Here is a 26872-nt window from a genome sequence, read left to right on the forward strand (position 1 = left end):
ACTGTATTAGTCTGTTCATGTGTCTACATGAGTGTGAGTGTGTGTACAGAAGGCTAGGGTGATGAGACCCTAGAGAGGAAGTACAAATATCTCTTCAAGAGAGAGATTTTATTTCATTTAGAAATATACTCAGAAGTGGCATTACTGGATCATAGGGTAGTTCCATTTTTTATTCTTTTTATTTGAGTGAGGGGAACTTCCATACTGCTTTCTGCAATGTCTGTACCAATTTACATTCTTACCATCCATCAATGTACAAGGGTTCCCTTTTCTCCACATCCTTGCCATCCATCCCTTATAAAAGATTTATGATATTATGGAAAGAGTCTGGAAACACCGTGAGATCTGGAAACAGATCCCTGAAATCCAGTTAATCAGTAGAAACTTTAGCTGGAAGGTAATGGAGAACCTTTGCATTTCTTTTCTGATAATTACAAAAAATGATAAAATGAAAACCAGGCTTTCAGAAGATTCTTGGACTGGATGGTTTGAAGAAGGTAGGGGCAGGAGAATAGGAGACCAGTTGGTAGGATACTATAATAGTGAAAGTGGGAGGTGATCAGCGTGTATATTAGGATGGCAGCTATAGGGCGATAGCGGATTTGAGGCTCACCGGTATGAGAAACATGAGACAATTCATGAGGTTACCTGAGAAAGTCTATTGACTCCCACCCCCTCCCAGCTTTACTGAGGTATGATTGAAAAATAAAAATTATCTATATTTAGGGTAGACAATGTGATGTTCTGACATACATGTACATTGTGAATGATGACCACAATCAAGCTAATTAACAGATCCTTCACCTCATATAGTTACCTTCTGTGTATGATGAGAGCACATGAGATCTACTCTTTTAACAAATTTCAAGTATATAATACGTTATTATTAACTATATCAGCAAGCGATATAGTTTGCTGATATATGCTATACATTAGTTATCCAGAACATATTTCTCTTACTGAAAGTTTGTGGCCTTTGACCAATATTGTCCCCTTTTTGCCCACTCTCCAGCCCCTGGTAGCCACCATTCTACTTTCTGTTGTTGTAAGTTAAACTTTTTTTTTTTTTTTTTTTTTTTTTTTTTTTTTTTTTTTTTAGGAGTCCACATATAAATGAGATCATGCTGTACTTGTCTTTCTGTGTCTGGTTTATTTCACTTAGGATATTCTCCAAGTTCATGATGTTATTGCAAATGACAGGATTTCCTTCTTTTTTAGAGTTGAATAATATTCCATTGCAGATATATACAGACCATATTTTCTTTACCCATTTATCTGTGGATGGACACTTAGGTATGTTTCCACATCTTGGCTATTGAGAATAAACTGCAATGAACATGGAAGTGCATTTCTCCCTTCAAGAGAAAGATGTTCTTTTCCTTTTCTTTTTCTTTCCTTTTTTGAGACAGAGTCTCACCCTGTCACCCGGGCAGAGGTGCAGTGGCGCAATCTTGGCTCACTGCAACCTCCACCTCCTGGGTTCAAGCAATTCTTGTGCCTCAGCCTTCCGAGTAGCTGGGATTACAGGTGTGCACCACCATGCCCAGCTAATTTTTGTATTTTTAGTAGAGACGGGGTTTCACCATGTTGGCCAGGCTGGTCTCCAACTCCTGACCTCAAGTGATCTGCCTGTCTTGGCCTCCCAAAGTGCTGGCATTACAGGTGTGAGCCACCGCTCTCAGTAGAGATTTTATTTTCTTTGGGTGTATACTCAGAAGTGGGATTGCTGAATCACATGGTAGTTCTATTTTTATTTTTGGGAACCTCCATGCTGTTTTCCATAATGGCTGTACTCATTTACACCCCACCACCAGTGTACAAAGGTTCCTTTTTTTCCACATCCGTGCCAACATTTGTTGTCTTTTGACTTTTTAATAATAGCCATCCTTACAGGTCTGAAGTGATATCTCATTGTGGTTTTGATTTTCATCTCCCTAATGATTAGTGATGTTGAGCATATTTGCATATACCTGTTGGCCATTGTCGAACATTCAAAGCAACAGTTTAAAAGCATATCCTTAGGTCCTTCATCAATTTACAACAAGTATTTACTGAGCACCTCTACTGTGCCAGGACTCTGCACGGGAAGCCCTGGCCCAGCGTGGAATCCAGACAAGTAACCAGACTTTTGCAACCTAGTGTTGCAAGGGCACAGAAATCAGCAACCACAGAAGGGGACGGAGGCAGTGGAAGTACGGAAGCCAGTCCTGAAAGATCTGGGCCGGCTTCCTATAGGAAGGGATTCGAAGCTGAGAGACACAGTGTGCGGAGCTAGGAATCCCCATGTGTGTAAGATATGGCTTCTGCCCGGGTGGGTGGGGACAGACAAGTAGACTACACGATGCTATTTGACACAGGAATGCAGCTAAGTCATGCATATATATATATATATATAATATCTTTAGTCAGAAAAGAAGATTCTTCTTTGAGCAAATTCACTCCTTTTAAAAAGGCCGAGCTATTTGGAACGATGCCCACCAGGATGGCAAAGTGGTGCGTGAGCCCTCCCTGCAGCACACGCCCAGGACTTTGAAGCGGGGAGCAGGGTCCTCCTGGCTGCTGAAAGGAGTCGAGTTAATGAGCCCTACTGGCAGGTGGCGAATGGCGGGAGATCCGGCCTCCCAGTGGAGTCCACCGCCCCGGGCTTCCGCTCGCCGGGCTTATTTCTCTCCATGCTGGAGCAAACCCGGGCTGAAAAAGGGACCCACTAATTGGTTTGCGTACCCGAAGTGGGAATAGAGGGAGGAAAACCGTGTTTCAGGCGTTACAGTGGGGAAAAAAGTGAAATCCCAAACGCAGGGGAGACAGCGACTGTCAGGCAGACACCTTGTGAACCGCGGTGGAGAGCACACCTAGGTGGGGAGGTCACCGGTCCAACCCACCACCCTCCGGGAGACTGAGGGCAGGGACAGCAGCAGGGGGCGGCATCCACGTCTCTACGCTTGCAAGGGTTCCCCAAGTTCCTGGCCACTGCTCCCCACTTCCTACAGCCTCGGTCTCCTCCGGGGGCGTGTGTGAGGGGCGGGGCCGCATGGAGAGGAGGGATTAAAAAAAAAAAAGCGAGGTAATTAGCATTCTCCGATTCCACTGGCTCTCCGCCGGCCCTGCTTTGCATACGCCCGTCCCACTAGCTGCCCGGGGTTTGCTGGGGTTCGGCAAGGTTTGCAGCCGCCACGGCCGCTGCTGCGCTCCGGTGCAGGGCAGGCTGGCGCCGAGCGAACCAGGGCCAGGAGCCGGGAGCCGGGAGCCGGGAGCTGGGAGCCAGCTGCCCGCAGAGCTGCGGCGGCGGCGGCATTTGGGGTGGTCTCAGTTCCACGAACACCGTGGCCGGCGCCCTGTGGCTTCTGCGCCCAGCGGGGCTCAGGGAGGAACGGTCTAGACACTTTTTATTTTGGAAGAAAGGGGCAAGCCCCGGGGAGAGCTTCCTTCCCGGCCTGGCTCGCTCCCCAGTGCGCCCAGCTCCGGCCCGGACTCTGGAAGATGACTCCAGGGTCTGCTCTGTATATTCCAGCGGCGGCGGTTCCGGGAGGCAGCCGAAAGTAGTAACAGTTGGTAGCAGCGGCTGGTGGAAAAGTGAGCCGAGGCGGCGCGGACTCCGCTCTCCCCGCGCCCCGCGACACTCGCTGCTCCTCGCCGCTCCTTTTCCTTGGCTCCCAGGCGGCTGCAGCATGAAGTGGCGCAGCGATGGCCAGGAGAGGTAAGAAGCCCGTGGTGAGAACGCTGGAGGATCTGACGCTGGACTCGGGTTATGGTGGCGCGGCGGACTCGGTGCGCTCCTCCAACTTGTCTTTGTGCTGTTCCGACTCGCACCCGGCGTCCCCGTATGGCGGGAGCTGCTGGCCGCCTCTAGCTGACTCCATGCACAGCCGGCACAACAGCTTTGACACCGTCAACACTGCCCTGGTGGAAGACTCCGAGGGGCTGGACTGCGCCGGCCAGCACTGCTCGCGGCTGCTGCCGGACCTAGACGAGGTCCCCTGGACTCTCCAGGAGCTGGAGGCGCTGCTGCTGCGTTCGCGGGATCCCCGGGCAGGCCCGGCGGTCCCCGGCGGCCTGCCCAAGGACGCGCTGGCCAAGCTGTCGACGCTGGTGAGCCGGGCGCTGGTGCGCATCGCCAAAGAGGCGCAGCGCCTGAGTCTGCGCTTCGCCAAGTGCACCAAGTACGAGATCCAGAGCGCCATGGAGATCGTGCTGTCCTGGGGCCTGGCCGCACACTGCACGGCGGCTGCGCTGGCCGCACTGTCCCTCTACAACATGAGCAGCGCCGGCGGCGACCGCCTGGGCCGCGGCAAGTCGGCACGCTGCGGCCTCACCTTCTCCGTGGGCCGCGTGTATCGCTGGATGGTGGACAGCCGCGTGGCGCTGCGCATCCACGAGCACGCCGCCATCTACCTGACAGCCTGCATGGAGAGCCTCTTCCGGGACATCTACTCGCGGGTCGTGGCCTCCGGTGTGCCCCGGAGCTGCAGTGGCCCTGGGTCAGGCTCTGGCTCCGGCCCAGGCCCGAGCTCGGGCCCCGGTGCGGCCCCTGCGGCGGATAAAGAGCGGGAGGCGCCCGGGGGAGGAGCGGCGAGCGGCGGCGCCTGCAGCGCAGCCAGCAGCGCCAGCGGGGGCAGCAGCTGTTGCGCCCCGCCGGCAGCCGCGGCCGCCGCAGTCCCGCCGGCAGCCGCCGCCAACCACCACCATCACCACCACCATGCGCTCCACGAGGCGCCCAAGTTCACCGTGGAGACCCTGGAGCACACGGTCAACAACGACTCGGAGATCTGGGGTCTCCTGCAGCCCTACCAGCACCTCATCTGCGGGAAGAACGCCAGCGGTAAGTGGCTGCGCGGGTGCCACTCCCTCCCACCCAACCTGGCCAACTCTTGGCGCAAGTTTGCCTCAAGTCCCCCTCCCGCGTCTTCCCAGCCACGCGCTGCTGTCCCAAGCCGCTGAGGAGGCGGCCGGGCTGGAGGTAGCCAGAACAGGAGGTTGCCTGTTCCCTCCTGCACTCGGGTGCGCGTATTTTACGCCGCTGGTGCTGTCCCAGGTCCGCTAGCGCTAGGTTCCGCCCCCGGTGCGGGGCCGGGCGACAGCTGCCTCCAGCAAGCAGTGAGCGAAACCCAGCACCATTTTTTGGAGCAGGGTTGAGATCATTTGCGCTTAGTACATATACTCCACCCCAGCACTGTTTGTTTTGACCTTGAAGATGCCACTTCCCTGGGCGCATGAATTTGGCTCCCTAGGACTTGGGAGGAGGCGCGTTCCGCTCTCAGCAACCCAATGCTCCCACTTCCCCCACGCCCTCGGGGGGCACTCAGTACACAGGGGAAGGAGGGGCCTGACGGCTGTACCGGCTGAATGGTTGAGAGCTTGCTCGGCCTAGACAGTCGTAGAGGTGTGTGTGGTGAGACTGGGGTGCGGGAAGACTTTCGGTGCCAAGTTTTTCCAGAGCAGTTTTTGAGGGCTAGAGCACACAGCTGGTGGGGGCTGCGGGATGGACAAAGCCCCCAATTCCAGCCTCCCAGCTCTTGGCCTCTCCATTCCCTCTGGCAGGGATGCAGCTCTCACCACTTGGCTGAAGGAGCGCCTCTGGGGATCTGGGCAGGATGGAGCTGGCGGGGGCAGTTCTAGAGGGGGTTGTCAGTTTAGGGCGTCGTTTCCAGTAGGTTCTATCATCCTCTCTTCACGCCCCACTGTTTTGAAGGCCTGTCCTGGGTGGGTTTGAACCCACAGTTCTGTCCTTGAAGGGGGTGGGGCCGGGGCGCTTGTTTTCGAGAGCTCGCGCTGGCGGTGCTGCCCGTCTGCGAAAGCCGGAGCTAGACACTTCAAAGCTTCATTTTTCCACAGGAAATGGTAGAAGCGTAACTGGAGACTCTAAAGGCGAAATAAAACTTTGTTACATATTCGGCGGTTTGGCCAGAGGTTGCGTGGTTGGAGCTGAAATGCAGTCTTTCTGGGCAGATTTCATTCATGTTGCTGCCTGTCTGTTTCCCGGGGGCTGGAGGAGCACTGCGGTGGGCGGTGCCAAGGGTGTGCATGTGCGTGTGAGAGTCTGAGTGCGCGCGCGTCTGTGCGTGTGTAAGTGCTTGTGAGTGTGCGCAGGAACGAGCGGGCGCGCTGGGCGCCCGGCTCCAGCGGAAGCCTTTGGAAACCGACCCTGCAGCCCTCGGTCCCTTCACCTGGATTTGATCATCAGTGGGGGAGGGGAAGGAAGGAGCAAAGCGGGTGTGTGTTTGTGTGTGTTGGGGAGGGGAATCCGCGCTGATCTCTGAGCCTCTTCGGGATCTCTTTGCCAGAGCCCTTTCCCGTCTGCTGCCAGCCAGGGCACAACCCTCAAAGAGAGGATATCTTCGAGGCCACACACACACACACATACACACACACATACACACACACATACACACACACACCTTGAAATCTCGACTAAGATGGAAACATCTGGGGAGAAGCCATTGGGCTTTGTATGTGCTTCTTGAGAATGCGGGGATTCACCTGCAAAACCTGGGAGCTTTGGACTGGATTGCTCTTTGTTTGAAACCCTACCCCCACCAAAATGCACAGAGGGGCTTAATTTCCTTCCTAGTGGCTCCCATGACAATCATCTTACTCTTTGCTGCCCCCGACTCCCAACTCCTTACCCACCTTCTGGGCCTGGAACCTCTTCTTTTTTCTCCCTCATTATTTCCTTTGGGAGGCTCTAGTGTGGAAATCTGGGCACCCTGCGCTACCTCTGTCTTTGCCATTATCCTGAAGTTGTGAGTTTGGGCAAGTCACTTTACATCTTTGGGCCTCAGTTGCCTCCTCTGTAAAATAGGGGGCTAGATATGTAATACACCCCCAGGTCCTCTTGTAGCTCTGTGTTAGTAGCTTCTATATTTTTTCAAATCGGTTTTACTTTTATGAACCTTAACAACTTTTAAAAACAGTTTTTGTGTTTACCCTTTTTGGAGGAAGTATAATTTAAGGAAGGAGAAGACCACAGAGTTGGTTTTGGGCAGGGTGAGTGAATGACGGTTGGGGTTTGCTGCCATCACAACCTCTCCCACACCACAGCGCTTAACTCTTGGGTTTCAGGGCCCCTTCAGCCTCCTCTGGGTATGAGATACACTGTAAGTTCATTGTGATCTCTTCATGTCTTTTCTTTGGGCTTGTTTAAAATGGCAGGTCATTTATGCAGAAGAGTTAAAGAATGAGTGATTAATTCCTTAGGTATCGGAATCATACATTAAATATCAAACCTATTTCTTAAACTATTTTGTACGGAGTCTTTCTGATCTGCAAGCCTTATTAAGGACAACATACTTTACATAATAGATTTTCCCTCCTTTAATTTGGCAGTATCATTTATTTATTCATTTGTGAATTCATTTGTTCGTCGGTACTTACTGCAGTTGCTAAATGCTAGGGTCTGAGCAAGCGCCGGGTGAGAGGTAGTAACAGCTAACATGTATCCAGCAGGGCTCCTTATATTGACCCATTTGATCCTCAGTACCTCTTGAAAAGGTACTCCATTATCCCCATTATTTACAGGAAGAAACTGAGGCACAGGGAATTTAAGTATCTTGCTTATTTAAATGCAGATAGCCTGGCTCCAGAGTCCGTACTCATAATCCCTGTCTATATGACTCTTTAGTGACAGATGAGTTCCCTGCCTTCAGACATCCCACCTGCCCTTTATTACCTACACAGGTGAACAGAGACCCTTCCTGTCATACAATTCCTGAATTGTATACTTTTTGTTCCTCTCAAATGGAACTGGGCAGAACTGGATTTTGCATGTTTTTATATCTCCTGCTAAGCCTAAGAGAGGCCCTAGTAGGCTGGGTATGGTGGCTCACTCCTGTAATCCCAGCACTTTGGGAGGCCGAGGCGGGCGGATTGCGAGGTCAGGAGATTGAGACCATCCTGGTTAACACGGTGAAACCCCGTCTCTACTAAAAATACAAAAAATTAGCTGGGCGTGGTGGCGGGTGCCTGTAGTCCCAGCTACTCGGGAGGCTGAGGCAGGAGAATGGCGTGAACCAGGAAGGCAGAGCTTGCAGTGAGCCGAGATCATGCCATTGCACTCCAACCTGGGCGATAGAGCAAGACTCTGTTTCAAAAAAAAAAAAAAAAAAAAAAAAGAGGCCCTAGTCCACAGTTGGAGCTTATTAGATACCTGTTTGAGTTGAGCAAGCTATTGTACTGCATTATACAATGATGTCCTGAAAAAACTATTGCTTTTTGAGTTTCTTGAATCATCTTTGCAAGTTTTTCTACTTTGTTGTTATTGTTGTTCTAAAGAAGGGGTCTCGCTATGTTGCCCAGGCTGTCTTTGAACTCCTGAGCTCAAGCAATCCTTCCACCTCAGCCGAGTAGCCGGGACTACAGACTGGCACTGGCTCCAAGTTCTTCTTCCTTGGTTGCCCCTTCTTACTGCTGTTTCTGTACCTGTCCACCTTTCTAATTTGCTGCTGCTAAACTGCCCAGGCTAAGGAATTGTGAAACTAGTCATGTGGGGGACTGGATTCAGAAAACAAAATATAGTCGGCTCTAAAGTGAAAGAAGGCCTAGGGGCTCTCAAAAATCACATCCATGGGCTTGCTGTGGGCATGAACTTTGCAGTTATGTAAAAACTTTTCAGAACTGGAGTTTTGTGTTGATTTTCAGCTGTTTTGAAGAGCCGGGGCAACAGCTAAGGGACCCCACTGTGGAGTTTTAAAAATTTGACTTGATTGAGCTAAATAAGGAGTGGGCAGAAGTACTTCACTGTGCCTTTGTATGTGCTAGTCATTGTGCCTTAAACTCCTTTAGAGCTGGCCAGTTCCTACTCATTCTTGAAGACTTGGCTTCAAGAATGAGTTGGTCTTCCCGGCCTCCTTGTGAGGGCTTCCTTGACACAACCTCTTCTCCGTTCTTATTCATCTCTGTGTCTCCTTCCGTATCACTCAGCACAGTGCCTGGCACTTTGTATAATAGATGCTCTCTACTGCTTGTTAAATGAATATAACCAGCTGATTCAATTTTACGCATTTAAAATTTGCCTCTCAGCTGTAAAGGCAGTTGTTAAGAGAATGGCCTCTGGTGTTGGACCTCTAGGATTTGAATTTCAAGGCTGCCATTTTCTAGTTGTTTGTTCTTAGGTATGTGACTCAACCTCTCTGTCCTCCAGTTTCCTCAGCTGTAAAATAGAGGTAATAATTACAAGGATTAAATGAGATTATGTGTCTAAGGCTATTATAATCTGGTGCTGACACATGGTAGGTGCTAAAATGATGATGATAGTTGTGATAATCTAGGCAAAATGGTATCTCATCTCTATCACATCCAGATTAATTCATTCCCACATGTTCAGGGTGGATGGAACCAACAAGGCACAGAATTTTAACTGGATCTCCCTTTTTAATATAACACCAAGTAACTCAGTACACCTGCCTCAAGATTGATGCCATGGGCACAGCCCCGTGGCCAGGGTCACAAACGGATTGTTTTGGTCAAAGGAAAGTAGCTTATTTTGGGGAGGCTGAGGCAGGAAGATTGCTTGAGGCCAGGAGTTTGAGACCAGCTGAAGCAACATAGTGAGATCTCATCTCTACAGGAAAAAAAAAAAAAAAAAAAAATATATATATATATATATATATATATATATATATATATAAATTAAAGTAAAATAAAATAACATTAAGGTAGCTTATTTTATTTGCTGTATTTTAAACTTAAATGATGTCTATCTTTAGTGAAGAGGCACCAGGAAACTTTCTGGAAATAGTTCCTTATGTTGATTGGAATGTGGGTTCAGAGGTATATGCATTTGTCAAACGGGTTTTCACCATGCCGGCCAGGCTGGTATCTAACGGTAAACCTAGTATTTGAGCATTTTACTGTATTGTGAAATATGCTTCAGTTAAAAAAAAAAAAAAAGACACACCAAAAAAAAAAAAAAAGCCATAGGTATTCTTGAATTAGAGTTTGTTTTAAATGTACAATTTGAAGGGCAGACTTGAAGAGGTGGTATGGAATGGTGTGAAAAGGAAGGGAGAAAGACCTTACACTTAGATCTAACCCTAAATTTTCACTCTACCGTTCTCTAGCAAGTGACTTAATTTTGCTAAACTTAGTTTTCCCATCTGTACAGTGAGGATTAGAAAACAAAAGAAGGTGTATTTTAAAAAGGAAGAAAACCCAAACCAAACACAAAGGGCAATTACAAGGATTAATTCAGATATAGTTTATAAAAGCACCTGCCACATAGTAGGCACTCGATAATAATGGCTTCCTTAAAAAACAGATTATTCAGGCTGGAGAAAATAATAATACTTGGGGGATTTTGAATAGTTTCTTTCATTTCAGGGATCCCCAGTCATTTGATAAACATTAATTAACACGAGCCCTCACCTGTCAGCACGGGCTTTGGGGGTAGGTTGGTTTTCAGGTCTTTTGCTTTTCTATTGCCTCTGCACAAAATGCTTGCTCAGCTGTTTTCTTGTCCCTAAACTGGTCATCCTGTTCTGTGGAAAAGTGTTGCTGTGTTGGACCAAAAATGTCACAGAAGAAACCCAAGTTCTTAAGAGGAAGAGCAAACGCTATCTCAAGAGCCAGCTGCAGCAGTGCCTGTGCTCACAGAGCACCTTTTCAATTAACTGGCTTGATGTAAATTAAAACTTGGAATTTGGGTCAGTAAAGGGTGATTGGGTTTTCTGTGCAGACCTGCTAGTTCAGTGCTGGGGCATTTGCAAGTTGGGTGTTTCTTGAAACATAAAATAAAACTAACAAAACAATGAAGGACTAACCTGAAGACCTGGGGTCGGGGCAGAGTTGATGAACTTTGTCTAGAAGGAAGGCCTCTAATTCTGAGTCTGTTAGTATTTGTGACCTTGAGCCAGGCACCAAACTCATTATTACCAAACTTATTATCCACTGAAAGGTAAATACAAAATAGTAATTGACTCTGGACTCAGGCACACCTGTAAGCTGCAGTTTCCCTATCTGTAAAATGGGTATTGTAATAAACAGCTCTACTTGTATAGCTTATGATATGCCAGGCACTATTTTAAGAGCTTTATGTATTATAATCATTATAGTTACATTCAGCTATTATTATTATTATTATTATTATTGAGATGGAGTTTTGCTCTTGTTGCCCAGGCTGGAGTGCAATGGTGCAATCTCAGCTCACCACAACCTCTGCCTCCCAGGTTCAAGCGATTCTCCTGCCTCTGCCTCCTGAGTAACTGGGATTACAGGCATGCGCCATCACGCCTGGCTAATTTTGTATTTTTAGTAGAGACAAGGTTTCACCATGCTGACCAGGCTGGTTTCAAACTTCTGACCTCAGGTGACCCACTCATCTCCACCTCCCAAAGTGCTGGGATTATAGGTATGAGCCACCATGCCTGGCCTTATCAGTTATTATTAAAGACAGTTCAGAAATCTCAGTAGCTTAACACAATAGAAATTCATTTCTTATACACTTAAACTCTGATTGAGAGAGGAGTAGGGTTGGAGGAGGCAGGAGGGTCATTTAGGTACCAAGCTTGACTAATGGAGAGTTTGCCTTTTTTATTTTCTACATGCGGCCTTCAGTGCCTTCCTTGGACATTCAGCCAGCCAGTAGGTAGAGGGAGACAGTGAGTGTGGAGGAGCTTAAGAAAGGTGGTATAGGCTAAGCCTGGAGGGACTTACATTGCTTGTGTCCACATATCATTGACCAGATGTATCATTGGCTCTCTGACCACCAATATGTGTGTGCCTCCTTCTTCCTATGCTCAAAACACATTCTCTTTTCCCTAAGGGAGGAACCCACATTTTATCTGATCCCTGCTTCCAACTTCAAGTTCAGAGTCATTGGATGTTGCTCAGTCCTATCCATGAAGCTGAGTGTGGCACCTCACCATGGTCCAGGGACTCATGAAGCTGAGTGTGGCACCTCACCATGGTCCGGGGACTCATGAGGCAAAACAAACTTTATTATCTGCCACTCTGCATTCATATCCCACATCTGAGCAGGGTGGGATAACCATCACAAAACTCCCATTTGGAAAGGATAATCATGGACGGTATGTACACAGCGGTCACTGGTCCTCAGTAGTGATGAAATCTTGCCAAGCAAGCATTGTGGGATTATATCCTAGCAGTGGGTGAAGTTCCTGGATTAGGTCCTGACTCTTCTCCTGATAGGAATTTACTGGTTCATTGTTCTCCACACTCTCAGCTGTGCTGGTGGGAGGATTTTCTTTGTTATTTTCCACGACCACACCTGAAGTTGGTCATGGGCAGTATGGCCTTCTTGGGGGCTCTAAATCTTTTGTGACCTAGTTCTTTCCCTTGAACCTCTGGGGGCCCAAGGATTGTTTTAATGCTATAACAGTAAAAGACTATTAAAGTCAAGGTTTATAGATTTTGCAATGCAATTCCCTCAACAACTTAGTAAGACTTTGATCTATGATGTCTAATATGCCAGTAGCCACACCCAAAGTTATTTCCTAGACTTAATTCTGAAGCCCGGATTATTACTTCCTTTTCCCCATACCTCTCTTTCTCTCTAAATTTAATGGCAGCTACCTTGAGGCCATCAGGCTTAGGTGGGAAGCTTATATTCTTCACATGATACTTATTTCACTTAAATGTCTTCTCACTCTTTTCTTTTATTGTTTGGGGTTTAGACATAGTTGTCTGTTTTTACCTCTCCACTATTCCTTTCTAAAATTACTTTCAAACTAGTTAATTTATGCCTGAGTTCTTCTCTTTACCTAGTACCTTACTTAGCCAGGAACTGTTAGCAAACTCTATTACCATTATTTTTTATGCTCTTTCTATAGAGCATACAGGTTTAGTAGGTGTGAGCTCTGACTGCCAAGTTATCATAGATGACAGTTTAATGAGACATTTTTCTTCTGTATCACATGGGTCTCCAGTTTTCCAGGCTCTAGTGTAACCTGCTACCTGACTTCTAAGCCAATGTCACATGTTTTAAGCAGTCCACTTCTGGAACTAAGTTCTGTATTAGTTAGGGTAATGCTAGCCGATGCATCAGATAAATCCTAACATCTTAGTGGCTGAACATAATAAAAGCTGCTTTCTCATTCATGTAGAGTCCACCTGATGGCAGGGGAGAGAGGTGCTCTGTCTGTGGAAGTTGATGGAAGCTCGACCATCTTGAACACATAACTCCCAGAGACGTCTCTGATTGTGGATGATAGAGAATGTGGAGGATTGTAATACAGTCCTGGATGTGGGTGTGTCAATTCCTTCCACATTCCAATGACCGGCACTCGGTCTCATGGCCTCCACTAGATGTAAGGGGGCTGGAAATTATGGTCTCTGGCAGGGCAGCCACCCACAGCCACAAGTCTACAGTATCAGAGGGGCATAAGTATTTAATAGAGAGCTAGCCATCTCAACAACCTTATGAAGCAGGCGCTATTATTATCCCCATTTTACAGATTAAGAAGTTGAGGAACAGAAGGTTTAATGAATTTGCTTAAGGTGACATGGCTTGCAAGTGGCCAGCCAGATTTGAATTAGGCAGTTGGCAGTCTGCCTTATAGAATGCTTGTGAGGATTAAAATGATATAATGAATGTGAAACATTGATCGTAGCATCTCATATGTACTTAATAACTGTTATCTTTATTATTATCGATAGTATCATTCTATACTGAAAGTGGAGTGGATTAACAGTGAATGGATGTGAAGGTAAAATGTCAATCTGAACGAGTGGGTGCTCCAGGAAAATTGTATCACATGTCTGTCTTTTCCCCTTTGCCATCTCCTGCGTTTTATCCACAGGGAGAACTACCAGTTGCTGAACCAGGGACTATTCCAGAATTTCCACACACAAGACTTTATTTAATCTCCACACTCTTCTTGCGAAATGACTGTTTCTTATCCTCAATGTGCTGAGGAAGAAACTGAGGCTCAGAAAAGTTCAGCAACTAGTTCAGGATGCCACGGCTACACAGTGGTTGAGTTGGGATTTGGGCTCAAGAGCCTGTGCTGTGAACTGCCACAGCCGGGTGGTGAAATCCGGATCACAGGGGCCTCCAGGAGGATCCCAGAAGGACTCCAGTGCAGCCTGAGGGGCCTGTGGGGTAGAGGGCGGGGCTTGCCTTGGGGGTGGTGGTTACGGTTGATGATTGTCCTTGTGCATAATATGTGGTCGCAGCTCTTTTTTTAGTCCCCGCCGGCTTCCCCTCTCCCTGGCTGCCCCATGAGTCACTTCCCAGCTGTCCATCAGATCACAGCATAGCCTCCTCAGCTGAGGCCCTGGGGAAATAGCTGGCTTTATCATCTCCAGGGACAGCTCCCTCCATACCCTGCCTAGCTGGGTGGGCTCAGTGCCATAAGAAGCACAGGCCCTCTCACAGGTAGAACTGAATTCAGAAAACTGTGGCATAGGGGAGAATTGATTCCATTTTTACTGCAGAGGAGACTGAGCCTCGTCCTCCCTGAGAATCACAGAGCTGGGTTTTTGCTAGACTCTGGAGTTAGGTGGACCAGGGTTCAAATTCTGGCTCTATTGCCTACAAGCCAGGTGATCTTGGGCAAGTCAGTTCATCTTTCCCAGCCTCAATTTTCTCATCTGCTTCATAACGATAATGGTAGCACTCCCTCATAAAGAAAATGTCATCGAGAGGATAAAATGAGTTAATTCATATAAAAGTCCTTAGAATAATATTGGACACATCGTAAGTACTCAATATCTGTTAACAATCATCGTTGTTATTATTAAGTGCTTAAGCAGGTGCCAGCCTCCTTGCTTAAAGAACTGCCCCCAGTCGCTGCCTCATTTACTGAGTGACTGAAAAGCTTTCTATAGTTTGTCAGTAACCAGACTTCTGGACTTTGACCACTTATTAGCTGTGTGATGTCAGGCAAGTTACCTAACCTCTCTGTGACTCACTTTTTCCCTTTGTTACATGAGAGTAATAGTGAAACCTAATTCTGAAGGCTGTTGGGAAGTGCCTGACATGCAGAAATTGCTTCATACATGTTGGCCATTGTGGGGTTTCATTATATTCATTATGACTTTCTATAGGCACTGTGTTAAATGTTGAGCAACATTTAACTGTGCTCATGGAGCTTGTGGGCCTGTGCTGGGTTTAATTTATTCATCAAAGAATTTGCAGATGTAAATTTACAACTGGTGACATGTGCAACAAAGGAGAGACATACAGGCTATTAGAGTCTTTACTACGGCTCTTGATGTGGCTGGGAGTAAGGCTTCACTAAGGAAATGGGGAAGTGAGGCTTGAGTGAGGCTGGAATGAGGCTGAAGCATGGCCAAGTTGATGGAAAAGGTAGGAAGAATACTTGGTGAATGCGAACTGCATGTGCAAAGGGCCTGTGGCAGAGGAGAGCATGGGGGGAAGGTAGAATGGCCAGTGCAGCTGGAATGGGAGCGGGTAGGGAGGGGAGTCTGGTAGAGGTTAGACTAAGCATCTGCCAGATTAAGCAGGCTTTTACAGAGGGCACTGGAGAGCCCTTGAAAGCTTTTAAGGAGGGAGATACAGTGATCAGATTTGTGTTCTAAAAAGATCATGTTGGCAATAGTTCAGAGAGCACACTGGAAGGGTGAATGTGGAAAGGCTGGTTAGGTATTGTCATCGACCCCATCTTACCCAAGAAGAATCTGAGACTGTGATACATAAAGTCACTTGCCCAAAGTTGCTAAGACAATAAGTAAAGAACTCAATTTAAAAACATAGAATTTAAGTCTGAGGGACTTCAAATTCGACCTTCCTCTCACCATACCATGCCTCATTCCAAGGGAGCATCTGGTTTAACTCTCACATTTTACAGATGTGGAAACTGAGGCGCAGAGTGGGATACTGTCTTGTCCAAGATCACACAGCAGAGCTGGAACCGGTATACCAGGTTTCTGGATTTTCAGAGCCCATCTCCCATCCGCAGTGATGTATCATCTCCTGTAAACCAGATCACCCGTGGGAAGCACAGTGGGATGAGAGCCTGCATCATCGATAGCAGTTTGGAGATTAATTTACGATCCGGCTGTAATATCTCACAGTAAAATAAATGCTAGTCTAGAAGCATGTGGAGGTCCCCATTAGATCGTGGCTGAACCAATGAAAGCAATGACTGTGAAGATCAGGTGTGCTAAATGCAGAATCAAATTAACAGTTCCCCTGTGCATTCATATCTAAAAGCAAATCAGAGAGGCAGCTTTGAGGAGGGGTAAGTGAAATCTTACAGTGCCTGCCTCTGAGGTTGAGGCTGCATGGATTAACTGATTTTCTTTGGGTGGTATGTGTCATTGTTCCTTCCTAATCCCAGCTCAGGGTACCACCCAGGGAGTCATGATGTGCCCAAGAAGCACGCCAGACTTAAATTACCTCTTTTCTTTCTCTGGATGCTTCTGAGCATTTCAAGTACTGGGGAGGTGGCACAGCCTTTTTCTCTCTCCGCCTCCTTCCTCAGCCCCTTTCAGTCTTCTCTATACTGACTTTGACGCTTAGGGGCTGGGCTCACTCGCGTGAGCAAAGCCATAGGTGCTTCCTGCCCTCATGGAGCTTGCGGGCTTGAGGCGGGTTTAGTTTATTCACAGATAGTCACACAGATGTCAAACTGCACCCATGACAGTTGCTCAGCGGGAGAGATTCACAGGGCCAGGAGTATTTGATGGGGACAAAGCCTCCTTAGACTGCAGGGTGAGGTCCAGGGCAGTGCCTGCGAGGGGAGCTGCCCCTCCCTTGTGCTTCCAGGGGGGGACCGGGGACACCAGGCATTCAGAGGTGGAAGGCTCCTTGTCAGCCTCCTCCACCTGGTGCTGGTGGTGACACAGGCGGTGGGGAAGCCTGCAGGGATGGGGTGGTAAGGGTGTGATCTGTGCACAGGTGATTGGAGCTCCTCCTTCCCACCCGGAAGTCTGCACCACCAGGGCAGGCAGAGGGCAGAGAGCAGGGAATCTCATCCCCATGTCAGCGCCTCTGATTCTGCTCAATCTCCTTCCCTTTGGAAGCCCTCCCCACCCTCCTCCTGCTCCTGCCATTCTGCAGCTGCTACTGTTGGGGCCGGATGATAGGCCTCTTGTTCAGCTTGCTGCGGCAGCCATGGTGGATGGAGGGCAGGGGCCTCCCCTCCTCTCCCCCGTCCCCGCCCCCTTCCCCACCTCTCCCCACCTGGATCCGCTGGCTGCTCTTGCTGATTCGGCTGCTGCTCTAAGTTTTCTCTCTCCAAGCATTAGAGCTATGGATCAAGGAAACAGACCAAGAGTGAGCTGGCACCTTCACAGCCTCTGATGGCCCCATAATGTGGAGCCTCGAGGGGCAGCCGGGAGCCTGTGCTGGGGTAGGAATTTGCCTGAGACCCGCAGTGCATGGGAAGGCCTCGCTTGGCTCAGGCCCAGGAGGGTGGGCTCGTGCTGTGTGACCTCACGCTCCTGACCTCTCTGAGCCTCATTGCCCTCACATGGGGGTTGGAAATAATGATCACACCAGGTTCTGGTGTTGATAGAGTTGGAAGTGTCTAATGAGGCGATGCTTTGGAAAACCGGGAAGCCCAGCTCATCATCTTGGTAAAAGCTGACACGTTCTGAGCATTTGCCACACTCCTTGCACCATTTTAAGTAATGGAGAGCATTAGCTGCTCTATGAGACAGGCATGGTTATCATCTCTGTTTTACAGATGAGGACACCTGGGAGAGATGGAGAGACTTGCTCAAAGTCCTACAGTTAGTAAGATGCAGAGTGGGGACTCCGTCCCTAGTTCTCGGTCCCTATTCCTAACCACCATGCCTTGAGGAGGAAATATGGGATGTGAGAGAGATCTGACTCAGAAATCATGGAAGATGACTGAGGAGAAATTACCCAGACATCTGGGGTGAGTAATATCACCCTGTCAGGGGCAGAGAAGTGAGGCAGCCGGCTTGAGACTGCGTGGAGAGTAGCAGCAGAGTTCGGGGTTGAACCTAGGCCATCCTGCCTCGAGGCCTGAGCACACGTGAAGGGAGGAGGGGAAAAGGTGTGAGTCTCCCCAGGCCATGCCATACAATGTTGTGACCCGTGGCAAGGCCCTGTTCTCCTACTGGCCTTGCTAGGGTTGGGCTACAGATTTGCCACTGCTGAGCTTCCCAGAAGCCTGTGCAAAAGGAGCAATCATGAGCCGACTCACAATTCTTTGTATGGCGGATGAGACGGCAGTAAACCAGTTGCTATAGCTGTGCCTGTTGCTTAGGCCAGAAAGAAATTTCTCAGTAGGAGATTAGAAGCCATTATTAAGTTGCATTTAGCGACCTCACATTTCAGCCCATGGTTGTTAAGGAAGAACAAGGGGAGCTGCTTCCTGATCTGCGAAGGGTCTCTCCCACCCATCCCTGCTGCCTTCACCCCCTTGCTCATTCCTTATGATATGTCCACTTGTTTCCTTTGTGTATAAACAGAAGGCAGGGGTTGGGGCAGCATATGACTCTTCCTCCTATGTTCTGGAGGAGGATCTTAGGGTCAGAAGGTGCCCTGGAAGTGTACGTCTAAGTCAGATGGTCTGTAGAGAAGCAGAGTGAGTTCATATGCTCCTCTGAGACAAAATAAGCAGACCACACATTGCACCTGCAAATATAGAGTCATCAGCAAGCTGGGGTGCAAGTTTAGGGAGGCAGGAGAGAGCTGGATGAGACCTGGGCTTTGGAGAGATTTCATCGGTATGGTCAGATGAGACAGCGCTTGAGGGTTTAGTGCCAGAAGAGGACATGAGGCCCGCTCTAGATAAGCTGTGTTGATCTCAGGCAAGTGACTTAACCTCTTTGGACTTGTTTCCTCATCAGAAAAATGGAGATAAGAAATATACCAGGTTCCCAGAATTGTTTTGAGGATCAAAGGAGTCCTCAGATATAAAAGTGCTCTGTAAACTGTAAAATAACCATTCATTCAATCATTTATTCAATAGATAATTATCGAGAGGCTACCATATACCAGGTATGGCTCTAGATACTTAGCATCCATCAGACCATAGAAAAAAGTCATTGCCTTTACAGAACTTACATTCTAGTTGGGGAGACCCTACTAGATAATAAACACACTGTATAAGTAAAAGTGTTAGAAGGTGACACCTGCCATGGAAAAATTAAATCAGAGTAGGGGGAATCGGGAGAGTAGGGGATGGTTGCAATGATAGCATGGTCAGGGTGGCCTCACTCCAAAGATGACATTGGTGTAGAAAGATGAAGGAGGTGAGGGAATTGATCATGTTGGTATCTGGGAGAAAACTGTTTCAGGCAGAGGGAACAGCCAGTGTAAAGGCACTGAGGCAGGAATAGCTAAGAACCCATTGTGGTGGAGAAGCATGCGTGAGCCAAGAGGAATGAGAGGTGAAAGCACAGGGTCATCATAAGCCAGGTTAGGTAGGGCCACATAGGTCATCACAGACTTTGACTTTTATTCTTAGTGAACTGGGAAGCCATGGCAGGGTTTTGAATAAGGATTGGCAGATCTGGTTGAAGATGGACTCCAGAGGAACAAGAGTGCAGGCAGGGGAGACGAGTGTGTGGAGGCTCTTCCGATAACCCGGGCAGGAGAGGACGGTGGCCTAGCCAGGGTGGTAGCAGTGGAGGTGGGCTAGGAAGAAGCTTCTGGCTGTAACCAAAAGGTGGAGTTAACAAGCTCATGTTGATACATTGGGTGTGGGGTGTGAGGGAACGAGGGGGATCCAGGAAGACTCTGAAGGGTTTTTGGTTTGAACAATGAGGAGGACGGAGTTGCCTTAAACTGAGATGGGAAAGACTGGAAAGAGCAGGTTTGGAGATGGCAGGAAGATCAGGACCCCAGCTTGGGACATGCAAAGTTCGAGTTGTCTTTTAGGTGTCTAGGAGGAGATGTTAACCAGGCCATTGGATACTCACTCAGGAGTATCTCGAAGTCAGGAGAGAGGATGGTTTGGAGATATACATTTGGGAGTTGAGAGCATGTGGATGGTATTTCAAACCATGAGGTGGGCAAGGTCACAGAGGGAGTGAGTATAGAAAGGACAAGACGACCAAAGACAGAGCCCTTCCTTGGGCCAGACAGAAGAGGAGGAACCAGCAGAGGAGGCTGAGAAGGAGCAGCCAAGTGAGGAGGAGAACTGGGAATGTCCTAGAACAGAAGATAGTGTGCCCCCAAGGAGGAAGTGGTCCCCTGAATCAGGTGGTATTTGAGGTAGTTACTCCCACTGTACCCCCAAACTCTGTATTTCTGTCTGCAACCCTTGGGGATTGTTTCAGGCCCCATGAAGAAGCAGCATTGAGACCAGGTGCAGTGACCTATGCTTCTCATCCCAGTGCTTTGGGGGCCAAGGTGGGAGGATTGCTTGAGGCCAGGAGTTCGAGACAACCTGGACAATATAGCAAGACCCCGTCTCTATACAAAATGTAAAGAGTCAGCTGAGAGTGGTGGCATGCACCTGTAGCCCCACCTACTCGGGAGGTGGGAGGATCACTGAAACCCAGGAGTTTGAGGCTGCAGTGAGCTATGATCATGCCACTACACTCCAGCCTGGGTGACAGAGCAAGACCTTGTTGAGAGAAAGAGAGAGAGAGAGAGAGAGAGAAGAGAGAGAAAGAAAAAAGCAGCAGCATAGATGTACTTATTGGGAACCACACTAACCATAATGATTCTGAGGATATTTGTGATGTTTTCCTAAGGGGATAGAGGGGAAATGCCCTCAGTATATCATCTATAAACCATCAACCAGGGGGATTAGGCCAAATCAGTGATTTTGATCTAGGTTCTCATGGAGTAAGGCAGGGAGGCTTCTCACTTCCACCCTGTACACACACATTAGCAGTTGTTCCTCTTGTATCTGTTTTATATATACTGGGATTTTGAATAAGATGTAGAGTTTGAAGAGCACTAGCCAGGGTAATGAGCAAGTCCTTCCTGCTCTGGCTTCCCAGGAGGCTCTGACTACCCATGGAACTGGGAATCCCACAGTGGATGTGTGCTTTGGCTTTGGCCAATGAGACAAGCTTAGAAATTGTGTCCTGCTGAGGCTCAGAGAAGCAGCTGAATGAGGCTAGGCGAGTGAGGTAGGGCCAAGAGGAGAGGGAAAGAGGAGTACTGCGCTTGGAATCTTTGCAGCTCCAGAACCCAATAGGGATGGAAGAGAGAAGACAGGGCATGAAGAGAACCAATATTGGAAATAAACTGAACTGGCAGAATTCAGGGTCCAACAATTGGATGCTTCACAGTTGAAGATGACTCCCTTCCTCCTCACGCCCCCGACAATTATTTGCAATTCTGCTCCTACCCCCCAGCCCCGCCCAATGCAAAGCTCTTTTGTGTTCCTCCTTCATTGCTGCATCCTCACCTCCCAGGTGGCATTGCTGATTGGCGGGAGCAGAGGTAGAAGTCATCAAAGCCATCTCTGAACCAAAAATAGCTTATCCAACCAGACACTTCCCAACTTCCCATGCCAAAGTGCTTGTTCTCATTTGTCAAAGTTGGCATATCCACCTGACGGCTGTCAAAGGTCTGAGGTTGAAAACAGAAAGGATCAGTCCTGCATTCCCAAACCCTGATGTGAGCAAATGATGACTTTGGGATATTGTGACTTGTACAGTGTAAGTTTCTTACCCACTAAATCTTCTAATCTGGTTGATTTTAAGAGGAGGGATCACATGGCAGTTACATCAAGGGTCCGAAGACAGTCTGGCTGCAAATCCCAGTGTCATCCCTTACTAGCTGAGCCACCTTGGTCCAGTTCTCTCTGAGCCTCGATTTGCTCCCTTGTAAGCATGCTCACCTCATAGGAGTGTTTGGGGATGAAACAGAATGATGTGATGTCTATAAGCACTTAATGTGTGGCAGTGAGTGCTTGATACATGTTGGCTGTTATTGTTGGGACTGTCATTCCCTAGTCATAGAAAACCTCTATTGTAACACTCATCAGATTGTACTGAATGGCCCACTAACCTATCAGTCTTTACAGATCATCTTGTGTCTCTAGCACAGCATCTGGCACATAGTAGGCACTTCAACATACTTGTTCAATGAACAGATGACACCATAGAATGTAAACTTCATGCGAGCACAGATATTTGTCTCTTTTATTCATTGCTATCCCCCCAATACCTAGAAGACTGCCAGAGTATAGTACATCCTGAATAAATATTTGCAGCCTGTGAAGTGAACTGTGAATTAATGGAGCTTCACTAACAGGCAAATCCAGAGCTTGTTGCTAACCATTGGTTAACTGACTGGGAGTCTTCCTGCATATTTCTGAATTCTCAGCCTTGAACAACGCTCCTTTTCAAAGCTTGCTTCTCTTTGAAGAACAGAAAGGAAATGATTGCCCATTATCCCTTTGTACCCAGTTTCTGCCCATGAGATGGCACCTCGTTCTAATCCAAAGTTGAAAGCTGTGTCTGCGTAGACTTTTGGATCTTATTGCTGAGAGAAGCTTCACAATTCTCCGGGCGCAGCCCCGCTGTCTTCAGTCTGGATATCAGATGGATTTTGCAAGCTAGACACCTGAGAACCAGGGGGATTAATAGACTTGTATGGGGTTGCACAGCTGCCGGCAGGCGAGTGAGTCTAGTGGGTGATAGAAGTCCTGTTTTAAAGGTGGAAAGTCCTTCCTTCTCAGCTGGATCGGGATCTCAGCCCTCTGAATTCCCAGGTTGGTGCCTCCACGATGCCATGCTGCCCCAGGGAAAAGGAAACAAGGCTTTGTTCTCTTTCTTTAGTTGTGATTCACACCACTTCCCACTTATTAATGTGGCTGGTTCCCATGTACCAGATTCTGCTGAACACGTTCACAATAGTATCTCATTCAATTGCTCCATCACCACCGATGATGTCGGTGTTACTAGTTCTACCACACAACTGAGGAACTGACTCAGAGAGGCTAAGAGATACTCAAGGCCATGCAGTAGGGATATAGGGGCTGAGGTTCCCACCCAGCCACCTGGCTCATCATCACCAGACCCTCCCATTGACTGTGTTAGCCACATATGGTGGGCACAGTGTGACACATTGAAAGTTCCTTCAATGCTCTGATGACACCAAAACTGTGACTAGATGGTGGTAAGGTAGCTGGTCAATTCCATGGGGGCAAAAACCATTAGATGAATAATTGTTGATTTAATCAAATTGGCAATATAAAATTGTAAAGATAAAGCAACCACTTGTCTATCCTCTTATGAGTCGCTGTTTGTGGTCTTGCTGTTCTCTCTCCTCTCTTTTAATTCTTCATTCAGGAAATAGTTCAGTGCCTAGGAGTGACAGGCACTGGTGTAATGGGAAAGGGATGTGCCACTGTCAGTTTCTAACCTGGTTTTGTTATTGGAAAGACCAGAACCATTTTTTTTTTTCCCAGACAGTGTGATACTAATTAATTCAAATACTTTATCTGAGCCAGTTTAACCTAATGTTCCTCTTGACTAACTCAAATCTTTATCTTCTTCCCACTTCCCCAGGGACCAAACTTACCTGCCAGTTGAATGTAACTGAAAACAGGCAACAGGAAGACGGGAGGATATGTTTAATATTGATCAGGCTATACTGACTGTAATTTTGAGCCCAACAACACCTTATTATTTTTAATTCTTTAGACTTCCATAATTTACAGAGTCCTGTTAGTTATTTCTATTAAAATTCACAACAGCCCTATGTTGTGGAGTGGGTAGGTGTTTGTATCCTAATTCACACAAGAGGAAGCTGAGGGTGTGGGAGGTGAAGTGTCTTGCCCTAGGTTACCAAATAAGCGGCAGTCTGGGCAAATATTTGATTCCACCCAGTGCTCTTTCTGGGCACATGGTTAGTGCTCAAATGCCTTGAGGACCTGGATTGAATATTCCAGGGTTGGGGATCTCATCTGAAGACTAATGAGGACATGGAGGTTGACTCAGCCTTGGACATAATCCAACCAACCCAAGGAATATGTTATGTTGGGGTACATAATCCCCCAACTCTTGGACATATGAAGTTGTTCTGTCCCCTGTAGCCTCTAAGGCCATTATGAAGCCTTGTGGCTGACCCTGGCCCCTACCCTCCTATCAGCAGTCATCAGAGGGGATGAGGCTCCTCAAGAGCCACCCAGAGCATTTTAATTAATTAACTAATTAATTTTTAAGAGACAGAGTCTCTCTTTATTGTCCAGGCTGGAGTGCAGTGGCTATTCACGGGTATAATCATAGTGCTCTATAGCCTTGGACTCTGGGCTCAAGCCCTCCTCTTGCCTCAGCCTCCAGGGTAGCTGGGACTACAGGGGCATGCCACTGCACTCAGCTTATCAGAGCCTTTTGATTTGGACCTCAGATGCTACTACTTGAAGTTTAGGAAGTTCATGGAATGTCCACTCAAAAGGAGAGGAGGACGTAACTTCTGGATTATCTGCACTCTTGCCAGTTCTGCAGGTCAGATAACCCCTTGGTCAATATCCCACAGGCCCAGAAAGAATGGGCCAAGGTCCTAGGCTCCTTGCACCTTCCCCACAGTGGGCCTTTCTGGAGGAACCTGTGGCCCAGCCCAATCAAGCTCTTTCTGAAGGAAAACACAGTTGCAGAGGCTGAAGCCCCACATGCCTCTGCTCAGCTGTCAATCTGTTCTGCTCCCACCCAAAAGAGGTCATTCTGTGTTGTGCCAGGTTCTTGAAAAGATGAGGCCTGCCCGGTGAGAGACATACCTCTAGACAGATTTCCTTCCTTTTGTGTTTTACTCTGCTAAAAGATTTCCACTGAAAGGATTGTGGAATCAAACTCTTTATGTATTCTGCTCACAGGGCCTCTGTTATGGATCTTAATCAGTCATCATGTTTTCCTTAAAATGAGTTTTCTATGAAAGGAGAAGTGGGAGGTTATTGATTGTACATCGTATATCAAAGGAAGCTTCAGTATGTTTTCATTTGGGTTAAGCGATGGGAAGTGTTTGTTGCAGAAGTGCCCGAGAAACAGGGAGCTTGTGTGCATGCACGTGTGTGTGTGTATGTTGCATGTGCACGTGCCTATATCAACTCAGCAGAATTATCAGAAATTGGATGCTTGCCATAGCTTCTGAGTTTGGGTTGAGTTTTGATAGCTAATATTTGCAGACTGTCATGTATCTAATTCTAACATCTTCATAGACTCCAGCCTTCTTATCTATGGAGGCCCTATCCCATGTCACCCTCAAACACAAACCACTACCTTTATATTCCTGGCTAGAAAAAATTTGTAATGATTTTGCTTTTGTGAAATGGTTTTTGCTGTGTTGATATCATACTTATTTTATGAGGGCTCTGATATCCTCAGGAATTCTTGCAAAATGAGAAACGTGTAACCAGTCTTGTTTTTGTCCCCCAACGAAATCGTTGTGAATATTGAAGTCAACAATTAATGATGTTGACTTCACATTAAGCATGTTAGCCACTTAATTACATAGTTATTAATCATGGCTTTGCAGTTTTCTTTTCATGTGTTGGAGTTGATAATTTTTAAAGTGTTGGATATTTTCTTGGGCTCAAGAAGGCCCAAGAACTGAGTTGCTTAGTGGAGAAAAATGGTCTTGTGCTTTTGACATAAAGAAACCCAGCTGAGACTGGCCTCAGAAAGGTCACTCTGAGAGCTTCATTCTCTGATTGAGGCATCTCACACATACTCGAATCCGTACACACTCACACTGTGCAGGGCTATGCAGTTGTTAACAATAAATAGAATCTAGTGCAAAATTTAAACAAAACTAAACGGTAAGCCCTCTCCCGCCTCTTCCCCCTTCCCTGTGGATGGTGCTGTGTGTTGTCTATAAATCTGAACAGGAAGAAGTTTGGGTTCAGAATCTGAGGTGGGGGAGGGAGAAACAGTTGGTACCTGTGATGTGACTCCTCATTTTTTTCAGTTCACTGGTCCCTTTTCCTACAGCTACATGAAGCATTGATGCAACCCTTCGGGAGTTGATTAAGTGGCCAACCATCCCATTTTAGAGAGAAGAAAAAAACAAGCTCCAGGCAGGAACAAACAAACAAACACACAAATAAACAAACAAACCCTCCTGGGAAAATCACCAGAGATCTCCCAGGGTGGAGCCCTTTTCTAGCTAAGCACTTTACCATCTGCATATCCCCAGGTATGTTTTCCAAAATTTGCCAAATGCTTACAAAAATTAGGAATTTGTTGAAGAGAAACAGAAGGGCGGTGCTGAGTGCCCATTCTTGTTCAGGCTGGTGCTGGAGAGACAAAGATGAATACAATGCAGTTGGTGCCCTTGAGAAGCGCACACCATTACTCAAATCTAGGATGATGTGAACTATAATGCAGGCTGCGGACAGTGGGCCGTGGGAAGGGCTGGGCACAGACTCCAAGCCCTGTCACAGGTTGCTGGGAGCTCTATGAGCAGAAAAGCCAAGGATGCACTGTTAGCACACCCCTGAGTGCCGTCACCTGCAGTAGCTGGGCTACGCCAAGCTGCAGGCGCAGACTGGGATTGAGTAATCATGGCTTTGCTCCTGACACGCTGTGCTGCCTCCATCCCCGTTCTTCCATAGCACTGTAGCAGGGACTTGGGAAGCACCTACCTTGTGGCAGGCTTTGTCCCAGGAGCTGAGGGTCAACCTGGAGTCAGGGAGTCTAGCAGTGAATGAGAATGCCACTGCCCCAGCCCTGTGAGGCTGCCCAGGAAATGTAGACATTGACCATGTCAGCACAAGATGGAAGGGGATAAGAAGAAAGGGAGTGCAGGGTTCCATGGGCCTCGGTTTCTTCAGCTGTTAAGTGAGGGAGGAGTTGGGCTGTCAGTGGTTATCAGACTTAATAGTGACCCCTTTGTTTGGTGTGCAATCTTTCTGGGAACCTCAATATATGAAACATTGAAAAGCAGAATTGTTTGGGTATAATCAGCATCAGTGGACGCCACTGCCCAGTGGAACCCAGTTTGAAAACCAGTGGGTGAAATGATCCCTGAGGAGCTGATATAGTTTGAACATTTGTCCCTGCCCAAATCTCATGT

The 26872-nt window shown here is 47.6% G+C and overlaps 2 protein-coding genes and 1 long non-coding RNA gene across 4 annotated transcripts in view; 2 read left to right on the forward strand and 1 right to left on the reverse strand.

Moving 5' to 3' along the window:
- PWP1 (PWP1 homolog, endonuclein) overlaps positions 1-26872 on the forward strand; it is a 753749-nt gene that overhangs the window by 354536 nt on the left and 372341 nt on the right. The window lies entirely within an intron of this gene.
- The window catches only part of ABTB3 (ankyrin repeat and BTB domain containing 3), a 338029-nt gene continuing 314786 nt past the window's right edge, over positions 3630-26872 (forward strand). For both annotated transcript variants that reach the window (XM_050749650.1, XM_050749651.1), the window contains exon 1: positions 3630-4819. In XM_050749650.1, coding sequence (XP_050605607.1) covers positions 3685-4819 — 1135 coding nt within the window. In that variant the 5' untranslated portion in view covers positions 3630-3684. The remainder of the gene's footprint in view (positions 4820-26872) is intronic.
- LOC126931549 (uncharacterized) lies at positions 11684-11970 on the reverse strand. The gene is made up of 2 exons (XR_007717885.1): positions 11891-11970; positions 11684-11850 (listed from the first exon to the last, which is right to left on the reverse strand). It is a non-coding gene; the product is annotated as an uncharacterized LOC126931549 (long non-coding RNA).

The sequence above is a fragment of the Macaca thibetana genome, chromosome 11, assembly GCF_024542745.1.
Source record: "Macaca thibetana thibetana isolate TM-01 chromosome 11, ASM2454274v1, whole genome shotgun sequence".
In the NCBI taxonomy this organism is placed as follows: Eukaryota; Metazoa; Chordata; class Mammalia; order Primates; family Cercopithecidae; genus Macaca; species Macaca thibetana.